Source organism: Terrapene carolina, unplaced genomic scaffold, assembly GCF_002925995.2.
Source record: "Terrapene carolina triunguis isolate 2854851 unplaced genomic scaffold, T_m_triunguis-2.0 Scaffold42, whole genome shotgun sequence".
Classification (NCBI taxonomy): domain Eukaryota; kingdom Metazoa; phylum Chordata; order Testudines; family Emydidae; genus Terrapene; species Terrapene triunguis.
In genome coordinates this window covers 71,622,873-71,637,263 of record NW_020664393.1, presented here as the reverse complement: position 1 = coordinate 71,637,263, position 14,391 = coordinate 71,622,873, and the positions used below count along the sequence as shown (strand labels likewise).

General features: G+C 43.5%; 1 protein-coding gene across 2 annotated transcripts in view; it reads right to left on the bottom strand.

Moving 5' to 3' along the window:
- RCAN2 (regulator of calcineurin 2) overlaps positions 1-14,391 on the bottom strand; it is a 166,271-nt gene that overhangs the window by 17,832 nt on the left and 134,048 nt on the right. For both annotated transcript variants that reach the window (XM_026653289.2, XM_024212810.3), the window contains 2 exons: positions 5,314-5,487; positions 3,787-3,958 (listed from right to left, as the gene is read on the bottom strand). In XM_026653289.2, coding sequence (XP_026509074.1) covers positions 3,787-3,958; positions 5,314-5,487 — 346 coding nt within the window. The remainder of the gene's footprint in view (positions 1-3,786; positions 3,959-5,313; positions 5,488-14,391) is intronic.

Sequence of the window (14,391 nt, the reverse complement as noted above, 5' to 3'; positions counted from 1 at the left end):
AAAGAAGATAGGAGGATCCACTCAGTAGCAGATCCTTGGATTCACCTCTACCCCATGCCTCCTGCTGGGCAGGGAGACTCCACAAAGTTTTGAATCCAGCCCCTCCCATTGCAAAGAGGAACTTCACTGGTTCTGCTGCAAGGGAGCTTCTGTGAAGGCAGGGGCAAAATTGGCCCTTAAGTACCTATAATTACTACTAATATTCTCCATCTTATTCACTTTATTTGGATTAAAAATTGTCTAGGTCCAGTGTTGGGACTTGACTGACAGTGAAATCAGTGGGTGAAACTCACCCCTGTGCAGAGGGCCAGCACAAGCATTTGGGGGGAGGGGGGAGAGGGGGGAGGGGGGGGGGGGGGGGGGGAGGGGAGGGATAGCTCAGTGGTTTGAGCATTGGCCTGCTAAACCCAAGGTTATAAGTTCAATCCTTGAGGGGGCTGTTTAGGGATCTGGGGCAAAAATCAGTACTTGGTCCTGCTAGTGAGGGCAGGGGGCTGGACTCAATGACCTTTCAAGGTCCCTTCCAGCTCTAGGAGGAGATAGGGTAGCTGGTGGTGCAGCTACCTCTATATTTGGACCTATGATTGCACAATTCTTTAAGGTTATTATTAAGAGTTTGTAGAAGTTTGCTGATCACTTTGTAGAAGTAGGATTTGATATTTGTATTAGAGGTTATAATGATTGACCGTTATAATAATGTAGAATGTATTAATGTATGATCTGATCATCCTGTCAGCCACCCTTTTTGAATAGAAAAAAGGAATGACCCTCAGGGACATTGGTAGAAACACATCTGACAGACTCCTAGTGTCTGTACTAATGTTAAGGCAGGAACAGACCAGAACAGTCCTTATGGCTGATTATGGTCACCCTCTGTTTTAGGATAAGTTATAATGGGGGCTGGACTCAATGACCTTTTGAGGTCCCTTCCAGGTCTATGAGATAGGTATGTCTCCATATATTATTATTATTATTAAGCACTATGCACCATTCAAATCTAGGTTTGGAAGGATTAGATTTTGATCTGTAAATGTCCATAAACGTCAATTTCACTGTGCACACACAAACTGATGGCAAATATTTCCATCGATAATCAAAATTTACAATCGGCAAAGCAAGCAAAATGCTGCTTGAGAACTTAAGAGTCAAAATCCAGTGATTTAGACTTTTGAATTAGGCTGGTTACAAATGATTAGTGAATGAAAGTAAATGGTTTAGTTACAAATTAGTGAATGAAAGTAAAAACAAGTCTGAGTTGCTGGTTTAAGGATATTTACTTGGTATATTTTGACCTGTGATGTTGACAATTTGTGTTTTAATGGTTTGTAAAGCTTTAACTTTTTGAATCTCAGCATGTGTCACTAAGTAATTGTCTGAACTCTCCATCATTTCCTGTAAACTGTGAAAATTTAAAGAGAGAAAAATCTAAAAAATGCTTTAAAAGAAACATGGATGTTATCGGTCAACATTATAGTATGCAAATATAAAAATAAAAATCCAATTCTGCCAAGCCCACTAAGCTCCCATGTAAGCTTTTGTACTTCCACTCTTGGCAGGAAACTGTAAGTGGGACTTAAGTGGCGCTTGGGCTTCGTCCTGAATTTCTGCATGGGGTGAACGTCACCCAATCAGAACCCTCAGGTGAGGAAGGGTTGTGGGATCCAGGCCCTTTCCTTGTTACCTATTTGAAACCATACTGTAAAATACCCCTTCCTTTTGGGGAATAAATAAACCACGATTAAGATTTTTAAAAAGGGTCGAGACCTGTTGGATATAATGAGCATAAGATGCTAGCAATGGCAGGGCAGCATGTTTCAAAGGAGATGGGCTGCAGAGGATTGTGTTGTTTTTTTAATGAAATACTAAATATAGCAAGAGCACAACTGAGGACTGCAGTGCTGTTTTAAGATCTCCTCTGCAGTTAACTAAAATTGATCTCCCTAACAAGTGCTAAAAATAGAAAAGCGGGCGGGGAGGGAGAAGAGCAGACAATGACTTTTCATATTGCTCCCTGCAGGCTCCTTAAATGAGAGTGAATATGACCTTCGTGCAGCACTGTCCCAGAGTGCAGAATAATGAGCGATATTTCACATTTCACTGCTCCAGAACAGGAATTGATTTATTACCCAGCTAGCTAGAGGATTCATTTACATGTTTCCATTTATAATGTCGCTGCAGCAAGGGGAAAGCAGGATTCTTTTGTTTTCCTTTTATTCAGCAGTTTAGAAGCGTAAAGCATTGATGCTGGGAATAATGGACTGTAATATATGGATTGATAATCCCCATCTGCAGGAAAAACCCATATGAGAGGACTAAGAGGGAGGAAATGTCTTGGAGATTCCCCTCCTGCAGATTTCTTCCCTCTGTTCCATCAAGGGAGGGTGGGTGTATGGGTCCCCACTGGTAAACGATGTGGGGTAGTCCCCCAACCCTCATGGTCCCTGTGGGGCATGGGAGAGGTGGAGACAGCCCCGTACCCCCATGGACTCCTGTTTGGCAGGGCAGTTTCAATGGAGTCCCACTGACAGGGCTTCTGTAAATGGTAGCTGTTCCCAGAATAGTAAAGGGGCATCCACATTAGAGCTGGGCAGGAAATGGTTTTCCTCTCCTGTGCTAATTTTTAAGATTTTTTTTAAACGTTCCCATTCCAAAGAGGATGAAACATCGAAATCTTGAAAATTTTCACAAACCAAAAATCTGAAAAAAAAAAAAAGTTTTTTTTTATTTGGTTTGATTTAAATGTTTGGTTTGGCTTCTTTTTTATATTTTTTCATACATTGTTTTACTGTCAATTAACTTGTATTTCTAAACGAAAAGTCATTTGGACCTGAAAAAACAGAACTTTTTCATTTCTAAAATGTTGAAATGGGCTGTTTTGACAATTTTGATTCCCACCCCCCCAAAACGGGAAATTTGTCTGAACGGACTCTTTCCATGAACAGCTTATAAAGAAACAGATATTTTCCAATGAAAAATGTGTGAAAAAATTCCCAACCAGCTCTAAACCCGCATTATACCAGGTTATACATTGTCAGTCTGCCTTCCACTTCCCTGGGGACCACAACTGACTCCCCTCACCTAATTGCTTCTTCACACTTCTTTCAAGTCCCCCCACTGTAACCGAAGGGGGCTGTTCATTGGTTAATTCTCTCAATGAACAATCCCCACAGAGTCACACTCAGAATTCTGGTGTGTTTTGCTATCTCAAAATAGACCCGATCCTGGATGGGGCTAGGTCCCTGGGGTCCCCACTGTGCTCACACCTCCCAGAAGAAATACATCATCTTGCAGGACTGGGCCCGATCGTATTTGTTGTGAGAAACTCTTAGAACTTGCTCAACAGCATTTATTCCTGCCCGTCTATAATCCAGTGTATAACCCCCCAACGCTCCCACCTAGATTAAAAGCAAACCAGTGCAATGGAAACATTCTGTGTGATCAGCCTCTGGGTCTATCCGTGCATTCGCCTCTGGTGCCAGTCTGCATTTTAGACTGTAAACTCCTGGGAGCAGGACCCATATCTCTGTGTCTTGTACAGCACCAAGCACACTGACTGAAGTTAAGAAAGAATAATTATGCATATAGGTAAAATTCATCCTGAGCAGAGAGCCGGTGCCAGGCCTACGCATTACTTAAACCCCACATGGACCCTTGAGTTTAAGCAGTATATAAGCCTTGTGCTGCTCTCTGCACAGGGGTGAATTACATTCTTAGTTATTTATCTTCACTCTGTTTCCAATCTGCTTAAGCCGACACATTCCCATACAGGAGGTCCGCAAAGCTTACCTGGTCCTAGTTTAGAAACTGCATAAAGGAGGTCATAATTGATGACTGGTGTTCCATCATCTATTGGCTGCCACCCTACGGGAGGGGAGGCTGGAGGCGAGATGAGAAACTGTTTTGCGGGCTGTGGTGGAGCCAAATGAAGCTTGTCCCCATCTGTCTCGGAGGTCTGAACCTTTCGAATGTATTAGAAACACAGATTATTTTAGTGTAGGGCAGGCAAATGGAACAACAATTAGATAGTCACAAACTTCAAAGAGCAGATACAGCTGTTTGTTTAGTAGCATCTGTGAAATGAGTTGGTGAGTCTCAGTCAACTTTCCTGTGCACAGCTGTCAAATCACAAAGGCCACTGCCACAACCAGCACTCTTGTTGGTAGTCTTAGCCTCTCTGCCAAGGACTGCATGGGCCTGGAAATGGAATCATCATGTCATCCCTGCTAAAGGTGGTTCCTCCAAGGCAGGCACATTGGGTGTGGCTGTGTGAGCAAGTCTGGAGTGCCTCTGCCCATAATGTTCCTACTCTGCAGATAAATGCAGGGCTTCCACCTGCAGAGCTGTTCATGAATAGATTTTAAGCCCAGAAAAGAACTATTGTGACCATCTAGCCTGACTTTTTGCATCACACAGGCCATAGAATTTAACCCAGTAATTCCTGCATCAAACTCATAACTTCGGGTTAAGCCAGTGTTTATCTTTTAGAAAGACATCTAATTGTGATTGAATGGCTTCAAGTGACGAAGAATCCACTATGTTCCTAGGCAAATTGTTCCAATGGCTAATTATCATCACTGTAAACAAATCTGTATCTTATTTCTAGTCTGAATTCATCTAGTTCTAGTGAGTGGAAGACAAATCTCTTTATGCCTTTGTCTGCTACATTACATAGCTTTGTTCAATCAGAAATCTTCTCCCCCTGGAGGTACTGTAATAGAATGGAGGAGTTCTCCTGTGGGCCCATCCTGTTAGCAGGTTTCAGAACCCTGCAGGGAACTTCAGGTTTACGATGTACTCACTGGGGCAGGCGTGGCTTAGACTCACTATTGAATACAAGGAAGGTAGGGGTAGCCTTCTGGAAGAGAGAGTGAGGGGTTGGGACAGGCGGGTCCTGAGGAGAAGGGGGAAGGGCACATGAAGAATTATTTTGGAACTATCTTTTTGTTAATAAATCAGAATGGCAGGGAATGACATTTGGACTCTACAAAGAGTGCACAGCTTTAGTCTGGAGCCGAGGAAACTCGGCCACGTTACCGAAGCCTTTTATGAGCGCTAAAAACACAGGGTCAAATTCTGCTCTCATGTGTATCAGTGTAAATCCAAAGTAATGCTACTGACTCTAGAGGAGTTGATCCAGATTTACACAGTCGTAACTAAGAGCAACATTTGGCCCATTCACTTCAAAATACTCAGACATAGCTATTATTTTCATCTGGTTTTATTGAACAGTGTTTCTTTGGTAACACAAGATCATAGAGCAGCTACCCATTAAGACGTAAGGAGAGAAAGGCTTTCATGTCAAAAGGTTCTCACCTGTGCGAAGTATAGTTTTAACTTCTTCCCTCTGAACTGTGTTTCATGCAGCTCTATCCTGGCCCGAGCAGCTGATTTAGGACTGCTGAAATTTATCCGCACACGTCTGAAGCTTTTAAACAACTGGAACGTCACACAGTCATCATAGGCACGGAACAAGCCCTCAAACTTCTCCTGTAAATGAAAAGACCTTGGTCATGTTAAGGGGCAACTTTGTTTGCATTCTGTCCTGCCAAAGCTGAAACCTGCTATGAAAGCAAATGACAAAAACCAAAACTGATGCGATTAACTGTTTACATGGATGATCATCGAGCACCACTGTGACGGTCATGGTCGTTCTTAGAAGTCAGGGTGTAAACAACAAATGACATGCAAATATAGAGCATGACTGTGACCTCATTTACATGAGTGTAAATCAGTAGTAATTCCAATGGACTCACACTAGTGTAAGTGAGAGGTAAATTGGGCCCACAGTAACTTTATTGAAAAGACTTAGGCATCATTTTGTATCCAAAATTATCTTTGTTTCTCCAGTTTTAGTACAATTAACAAGAACAGGGCATATTTTGACATTTGGAACTTGCAAAATGCCTCCTCTTGCCAACTGACCACATCTCCCCAGGGTCTGTTATTTTTTAAGTCCTTTTCACTGCAGGTCATGGGAAGGAAAAATTCACAACCTCTTAGGAAACTAAGCTCTGATCCAGATTCCAGTGGTCTGGTTCTTTGTGTGTCCAGAGCAGTTACTGAGCTCCACGATTAGTTTCCCTTGCAGCTCTGTGTTGAAGCATAACTTTGCCACTTGCTATCTCTTTATTTGTTCAGCTGTTACCCATTACATCCACTCAGCCACTCACATGCATCAATCCCAAAATGATAAACCATGGGTATTGGGTTAAAAACTATGAACTATACCACATATATGCAAATCATGGTATCTATTATTGGCATTTACAGTCTATCCAAAGCTCACTGAAGTTAATAGAGTCCATTGATTTTCATTCCCTTCTTTTCCTATTTATGTATGTCTTATCTTCGTATCCTACTGTAAATGTGTTATGTCTATGTAGTATTGCCGGTTTTGTTTTTTTAATTGTCTGGTCTTGCAGCTTTGATGAATTGTAAAAATTGCATAATTGCCTAACTTTGTTGGAGATCCTGAGAAGCATGTGGTATTTGGAAACACACAAGCTGTAAGTTATTTGCCTTTTTGTATTTTTTATTGCTTGCTTTTTCATATAAAATCAATTAAAAAAATCAGGCACACAAAAAAAGTCAGAGCCTTAGTGAGCCATCCAAACTGATTATCAGAACAGTAACCGTCAATTTCATGGTACTGCTTTAAATTAATCACCAATTCAACAGAAAAGAAATGTATTCTCTGTAACTCTATATAAGTTGGGTTTTTGTATAGTCCACTTTAACATAACACAAAATGTTGTGTAGCAAAGTGAAATCAACAGAGTTATGCCGGGGTGAAGTTAGCCTGCTACTTAGACTTTTAAAAAAATTGGATGCATTTACAGCGTCTTGGACATGGAAGTAATTTACTGACTTCTGCTATCACATCTGTAATTCTGCTGGACCTTTATTTTGCCCAGATCAGAGCACATTTTGTCACCTCTAATATTTTATTGCTAGTACAATCCATATTGCCCAAAACAAGTTGGTATGAAACTGAAAGAGAGAGATTAATAGAGGCAATGGCAGTGTGGAAACAGGGAAAGAAAGAGAGGGTTTAAGTGCAGCCACTTAAGTGTTGGAGACAGAGCCATTTAAGTGTTGAGCTAAGTTTTAGCCTGATATTGCGAGATCTATAAAAGCAGGGCTCATGTCAGACGCGAGTGGAAAACAGCAGAATAGTCAATTGACCAAGCCTTGAAATAACGATGTTTTAAGAAAAGAAAGTGAGAAAATACTAAAATAGATAGCAAATAGCCTAAATAAAATGCACATGTTTTTAATTAATGCACGTCACAAAGAGGTATAAATGCTTGTGTGATTTTGCTTGTATTTTGGAGAAACTGAGGCAGAGATGTTTTCTGCCAGCTGTATTTTTCCCTTGCAATTGCTTGAATAAAGCTGTCTCTGATTTTGTTGCTTCCAACCTGAGAGTGGAGTTCGTTTCTTCCACAGCAGGAACATGCTGCAATGATCAACACCCCCCTCCCCCACAACACTCCGTTCAGCATCCATGGACCCTACACATGCCTATCACAACATGTGGCGTATCTCCTCCAGTGCACTAAATGCCCCAACAGCAACTGTGTGGGTGAAATCAGACAATCACTAGGCTCTCGAATGAACTCACACAGGAAAATGATAAAAGACAAAAACACCCTGTCACCTGTGGGTGAACACTTTTCACAGACATTGTCTACAGCCAAGCCCTAAGATACAACCGAATTTGCTCCAACCCCTCAGACAGAGACAAACACCTACAAGATCTTTATCAAGCATTCGTAAAACTACAATACCCACCTGGGGAAGTGAGGAAACAGATTGACAGAGCGAGACGGGTACCCAGAAATCACCTACTACAGGACAGGCCCAACAAGGACAATAACAGAACACCACTGGCCATCACATACAGCCCCCAGCTAAAACCTCTCCAGTGCATTATCCACGATCTACAACCTATCCTGGAAAATGATCCCTCACTCTCACAGACCTTGGGAGGCAGGCCAGTCCTCGCTTACAGACAACCCCCAACCTGAAGCAAATACTCACCAGCAACTACACACCACACCACAGAAACACCAACCCAGGAACCAATCCCTGTAGCAAACCTCGTTGCCTACTCTGTCCCCATATCTACTCTGGCGACACCATCAGAGGACCCAACCACATCAGCCACACCATCAAGGGCTCATTCATCTGCACATCCACTAATGTTATATATGCCATCATGTGCCAGCAATGCCCCTCTGCCATGTACATTGGCCAAACCGGACAGTCCCTCCGCAAAAGAATAAATGGACACAAATCGGACATCAGGAATGGTAACATACATAAGTGAACACTTCAATCTCCCTGGTCATTCTATTACAGATTTAAAAGTCACTATCATTGAACAAAAAAACTTCAGAAACAGACTTCAAAGAGAAACAGCAGAACTAAAATTCATTTGCAAATTCAACACCATTAATCTGGGCTTGAATAGGGACTGGGAGTGGCTGGCTCATTACAGAAGCAGCTTTTCCTCTCCTGGAATTGACACCTCCTCATCTATTATTGGGAGTGGACTACATCTACCCTGATTGAATTGGCCCTGTCAACACTGGTTCTCCACTTGCGTCCCTGCTCTCCATGTGTCAGTATATAATGCCTGCATCTGTAACTTTCACTCTATGCATCTGAAGAAGTGAGGTTTTTACCCACGAAAGCTTATGCCCAAATAAATCTGTTAGTCTTTAAGGTGCCACCAGACTCCTTGTTACTTTTCACAGAGCGATCACTATATCTGACCTATCCGTCCTCCTTCTCAAGGGAAACCTGCACAACACTTTCAAAAGATGAGCCTGGGAGCTTACATTCATAACTGCTAGACACTAAAAATCATGGACTGAACAGAGACACTGGATTTATGGCTTATTACAACAATCTGTAACCCACTTAACTCTCCCCCCTCCCCTCCCCATTTTTGTCCTATGACTGCAAAGGTGTTAACGGGCCACTCTCTTCCTTAAATGGTCCCTTGGAATATATGCTAGCTACTTATGCTAAACCATCTTTCCACTTTGCATTTAGCGGTGAGGCTCAAAGTACCTTTCCCAGACCTGAAGAAGAGCATTGTGTGGTTCGAAGGCTGGTCTCTCACATCAACAGAAATTGGTCCAATATAAGATATCTCACCCACCTTATCTCTCTAATATCCTGGGACCAACACAGCTACAACTATACTGCATACACGAAATTTAGTGCAATTCACAAAACACTATGGTTTAATGGAATCCTAAATACATTTCTACAGGATTCCAGATGCAAGTGGAAACACTAAAATTGTACCATGAGGAATAGTAGTGTATTGGTTGGGAGCTGGATTGGGTGACCTAACAGGTTTCTTCTATAGCTAGATTCTATGGGGCAGATCTTCAGCTGGTGTAACCTGGCATAGCTCGACTGGCTCCAGTATACACCAGCTGAGGATATGGCCTGATTCGTGAAGAGAAACTGTAGCCAGATGTGGATTTAGAAGACATTGGGCATAACATGAGACTAACCACCACTCCTCATGCCTTTTGTCTTTGCCAAAACAAAGAGCTAAATAGATATTATTCAACATCACAAGACTATTCAAGGCCAAGCTCTCAGGCTCGGCGAAACACCAGAGTTGTCTGGGTTCTCTTGCAAATGCAGGCTTCTCACATATCCTTCAGCCCCACAAGAAGTTGGTTCTAATAAGATGCCTCCTTCCTCCTTGCTTTGCACCTTGTACAGTCTTTTACGCTTGTCCAAAGTGAGTGAAAAATACAACTGTTCTGGTTTGGTAGGCAGAGGGCAAGCCGACCCTACAAGTTTAGTTTGCACAAGAAGAGCAAACTCTGTGGTGTTACAAAGTAGTTTGTGTTTGCAAAAGATGAATCACTTAGGATGTCATTTAAACAAAACAATACAAAAGACTCTCGTTAGGCATTGAAGAGAGATGGAACTTTCCACTCTTTCTTAGAAGCAGAATGTAACGTGGCCAAGCGCTACTTATTAAAAAGGTGACTCCTTCTAAAAGGGGTAAGAGCAGATTGATTGTATTGCATTGTGCAGAGGGAAAGCACATTGATGCTGCATAAAGGCAGTTTTGTTAGGAGCTGGTCCAGTGCTGTAAAGTTTGGATCTGGATATCTGGTTCTCCCAAGTAAGATTGAGGGGGTTTTTTGGATCAGGATTTTGGTTTAGCTCAGGGATCGGCAACCTTTGGCACGCAGCTCGCCAGGGTAAGCCCCCTAGTGGGCCGAGCCGGTTTGTTTACCTGCCGCGTCGGCAGGTTCGGCCGATCGCAGCTCCCACTGGCCGCGGTTCGCCGCTCCAGGCCAATGGGGGTGGTGGGAAGCGGCGGCCAGCACATCTCTCGGCCCGCACTGCTTCTTGCCGCCCCCATTGGCCTGGAGCGGCGAACCGCAGCCAGTGGGAGCTGTGATCAGTCGAACCTGTAGACGCGACAGGTAAACAAACTGGCCCGGCCCACTAGGGGGCTTACCCTGGTGAGCCGCGTGCCTAAAAGGTTGCCGATCCCTGGTTTAGCTCATAGATATCAGACACCAGCTGTGAAGTTCGCATCTGGATCCTATTGTCCCTGAAGTTCAGGAGCATTTGCATCTGGTGGGTTGGTTGCTGAAGTTAACTGTGCAGACTACTATGTCTCCTAAAAGGCATGGCGCCAAGAAGAAAACAGGCCCATTTGGATTCTTCCACTCTATTTCTGTATATCTGATTTAAAACCAGGGCTACTCATGTCATGTGGAAAATTTATTATTATTGCTATAGTCCAATTTTGGCCTTGATACATCTGAATTATCTCCAGTGTAAATTAAAATTTTACTTCATGTCCTGAGATTCATCTTCTTTAGCTCTAAAAGGGCAAAACAATTCCTGACCCCTTAGAGAAGATAACTGGGAAAGGCTGCAGAAGAAGATATGAAAAATTCAACTGATGTAATCTAAATCTAATCAATACTCCAGTCCTGATCTGTTCGTAATACAGGCAGAGTGGGGAGTGGAGCACTTTTCAGAACAACCCTTTTCACAACAGATATAGCACATAAGCATCAAAAGGAGATGTTAGCATTGCTAGAGTCCCCACTGTCAATACAATATGCCTCTTAAATGGTTAATTATTAAACCCAAAACGAATGTCCTGGTGAGGGTTATGAGGCCTTCCTGGCACACATGCATTAGAATCACCTGCCTCCCTCCTTCCTCCATTTCCACCTCAGTGGCCCTTTTCTCCATAGTTTATATTCCACTATTGGCTTCTTTGCTCCATCCTGCTCAGCTGCTAATATGTCCTCACTGCCTAAATGCCAGTTCCTACCCTTACCCATAGGAGATCCTCCAGGGTGTGTGGGAAGCAAGGAGATGGGTGTGTGGTTTGAGACAGAACTAAGATTTGCTGGCTTATGGGAATATTGTATAAAAATGCTGTGTGTGTGTATTATAGGTGGAGCTGGTCGCACCACCTATTATTAAGGTTGCCCGACACTTCCTCTTAAGTTTTCAAGTGTTTTAAGTTGCTTATAAACATCTCAAAACTTTAAACTGTTTGCACTGAAATTATCAATACCAGGTGTCTGCCTCAGGCTGATTTTTTTTTAAACTTCTAGCAATTCAGCCATTTCCAAGAGCGAAGCTAGTGAAAAACACATTGTTCAACAAAACACTGGCAACTTTTCCTTTGGGAAGTTCTCACAACCCCATGCTTTGGAGCAGGGACTTGAAATTTGGCAAGGGGTGGCCTTTGTGTCATGGATGTGCCTTTTGCCATCCCTGTGAAAATCTGGCCAGATTTGTGCAAGTTATAAGCCTATAAAAATTCACAGTTTGCATATACTCAGCAGACGTGCTAGAGCTTTGCAGCTAAATTCCCCAAAGATTCTGTTTGCACTGAGCATGCTATAGCCCAGTGGTCTCCAAACTTTTTTGATCGCGCACCCCTATCAGTAAAAAATGTTTGAGCACGCACCCCCTGCCGTGCCGCAGGGCCAGTACCATTTTTGCCGCCCCAAGCAAACAAAAAAAAAACAAACAAAAAAAAGGCGCTCAGACTCCTGCCCGAACTGCCGAAGCGGCGCTGCTCTGGCGGCGCTCCTCCTGCCGCGCACCCCGAAGGATCCTCTTGCGCACCCCCTGACATGCGTGCACCCCACTTTGAAGATCATTGCTATAGCCCACGGCTGCCAGGGGCTGAGAGCAGGACTTTCTCTGCAATTGCAGCTCTGGATGGCTGCGGACCCTGCACAGGAACTAAGAGTAGGGAGCCTCTTTCTTCTGTGCTCTCATTGATCCTGCTGCTGGCACGCAGGCAATATGGAGGAGGAAGCTGCCTGATTTGAATGAATAGGGGACAAGAGCAGGATATGGGGGAGGGTGTAGGTTGGCACCAGAAGCCTGCAGTGGGTAGACACATAACTGGGACTGGACTGGAGGGTGTCAGGGAGGTGCAGAGAGGGAAACAGGGACTGGAAGTTGGGGGAGAGAGAAAAGTCTGTGCCCATCAGAGCACACTCCGCTCCAGAAGCTGGAATGGAACCCAAGATTCCCGAGTCTCACCATTCCTCTGCTGTCAGCATACCTCTGTGAAATGCACTGGTAAGTGTCTCATCTCCCCCTAGAGATGGTACACAGACACACAAACTATGCTAAAAACATTATTAAGGCTGCAAAGGCAAACACTCGGAAGTTAAGAAATGCCAGAATTAAGGTTGTTTGTGCAACCCTCTTGCACATGTGCACTGAATGAAGCTGGTGTCCTGTGGAAAAAACAGTATGCAATGATAAAATTAAAGACGGTATCATACTGCGTAACGAGAGATACACAGGCAACCTTAATTCTGGCATTGCCTAAATTCTGATTTTGCAACCTTAATAGTGTTATCGTAACATTGTTTGTGTGCGTGTGTGCGTGTGTGTGTGAGTCATACACATATACAAAAAGAGAGGGATAATATAAAGAGTGCAATCTACTGGCATAAGAATATGGAGCATTATTTACAACTCCCAAGTTAGTAGGTTCAATAAGATTGTTGTTATGCCCTGCAAATGGCTTCTTGAGTCCAGCTCTTCATATTGACTTATACAACAAAAAAGGCATCAATCCCAGTCTCTGGGCTCCCTCATCAACAGCTTTAAAAATACACATTTAAGTAAAACTCCCTTACATACACCCGGATCACAACATTATGAGAGAAGTTCTGTAATGAACAAACAAGAGCAGGGACGTAAAAGACCTCATAAACCAGTGCAATGTCTGCAACAAATTTCTCGTGAATCAACAATGGGAACCACTCATGGTGCAAGAAATAACTGATCAACCAGGGAGCAAATTAGGCATAGACTTATGTATAGTGGAAATCAAACTCATGATAGTTTATTACTATGTGGATTATTGGGAAATCAATCCCTTACATACAACAGTTGCTTCTTTTATTTAATGCTGCAAGCTCAGCTTGCCCGACAGAATTCCAGAGATAATGGACCTCAGTTTGCCTGTTGGGAATTTGTATAGGCTGCAGCATTATCAGAATTTGAGCAGACATCTTCTCCACATCAAAGCAGAAGCAACTGTAAAGATTGCCAAGAAGACCTACTGAGATAATGAAGACCCATGAACAATTCTACTGGACTGGAGCAATACATCAACAGATGGCCTGAGCAGCAGCCCAGTTCAGTGTCCTTGTCATACCACACACAGATTCTGCTGCCACAATACGGTGCTCGAGACTATGTAGCATAATTCCTGGGTTTTGTAGGATGTGTGAAACTTTTCATTAGCATTGCAAATGGCTACTTGTGTGCAGTCCTTTACATAGAGCTAGTAACAATAACCCAGCAACGACAAAAGAAAGAAAGAAAAACCTGTAATTTAAACCTCCTAGTACAGTACATTTCAACCTTTTTTCATTTGCAGACCACTAAAAAAATCTCAAATGGAGGTGTTGGACCCCGTTGGAAATCTAAAAACCATTGTCCTAGTAGAATTTCCATCACCATTACCCAGTGAGGGAGAAGGAAATGTCTTGTTTTATGTTTAGATAGGGTTACCATATTAAAACATTTAAAAAAGAGGATGCTCCACGGGCCCCCCCCCAGCCCCACCCCAACTCCGCCCCTTCCCCGCCCCAACTCAGCCGGGCGCTTCCCCTCCTGGGCTCCGGCTGCGCTGGGGAAGCGCCCGGTCGGGGGCGCAGGGTCTGGAGGTCTGGGGGCTGCCTGGCAAACCGTGAAGCCAGTAGCGCTCGGGCAGCTCGGCTCTTCAGCTACACAGAGCTGAGGTGTCTGGGGGGAGCAGCAGCAGCTGCTGCTGCCGGAGCCGCTCTAAGGTAAGCAGGGGACAGGGATGCCAGCAAAGCATTTTCCCGGACATGT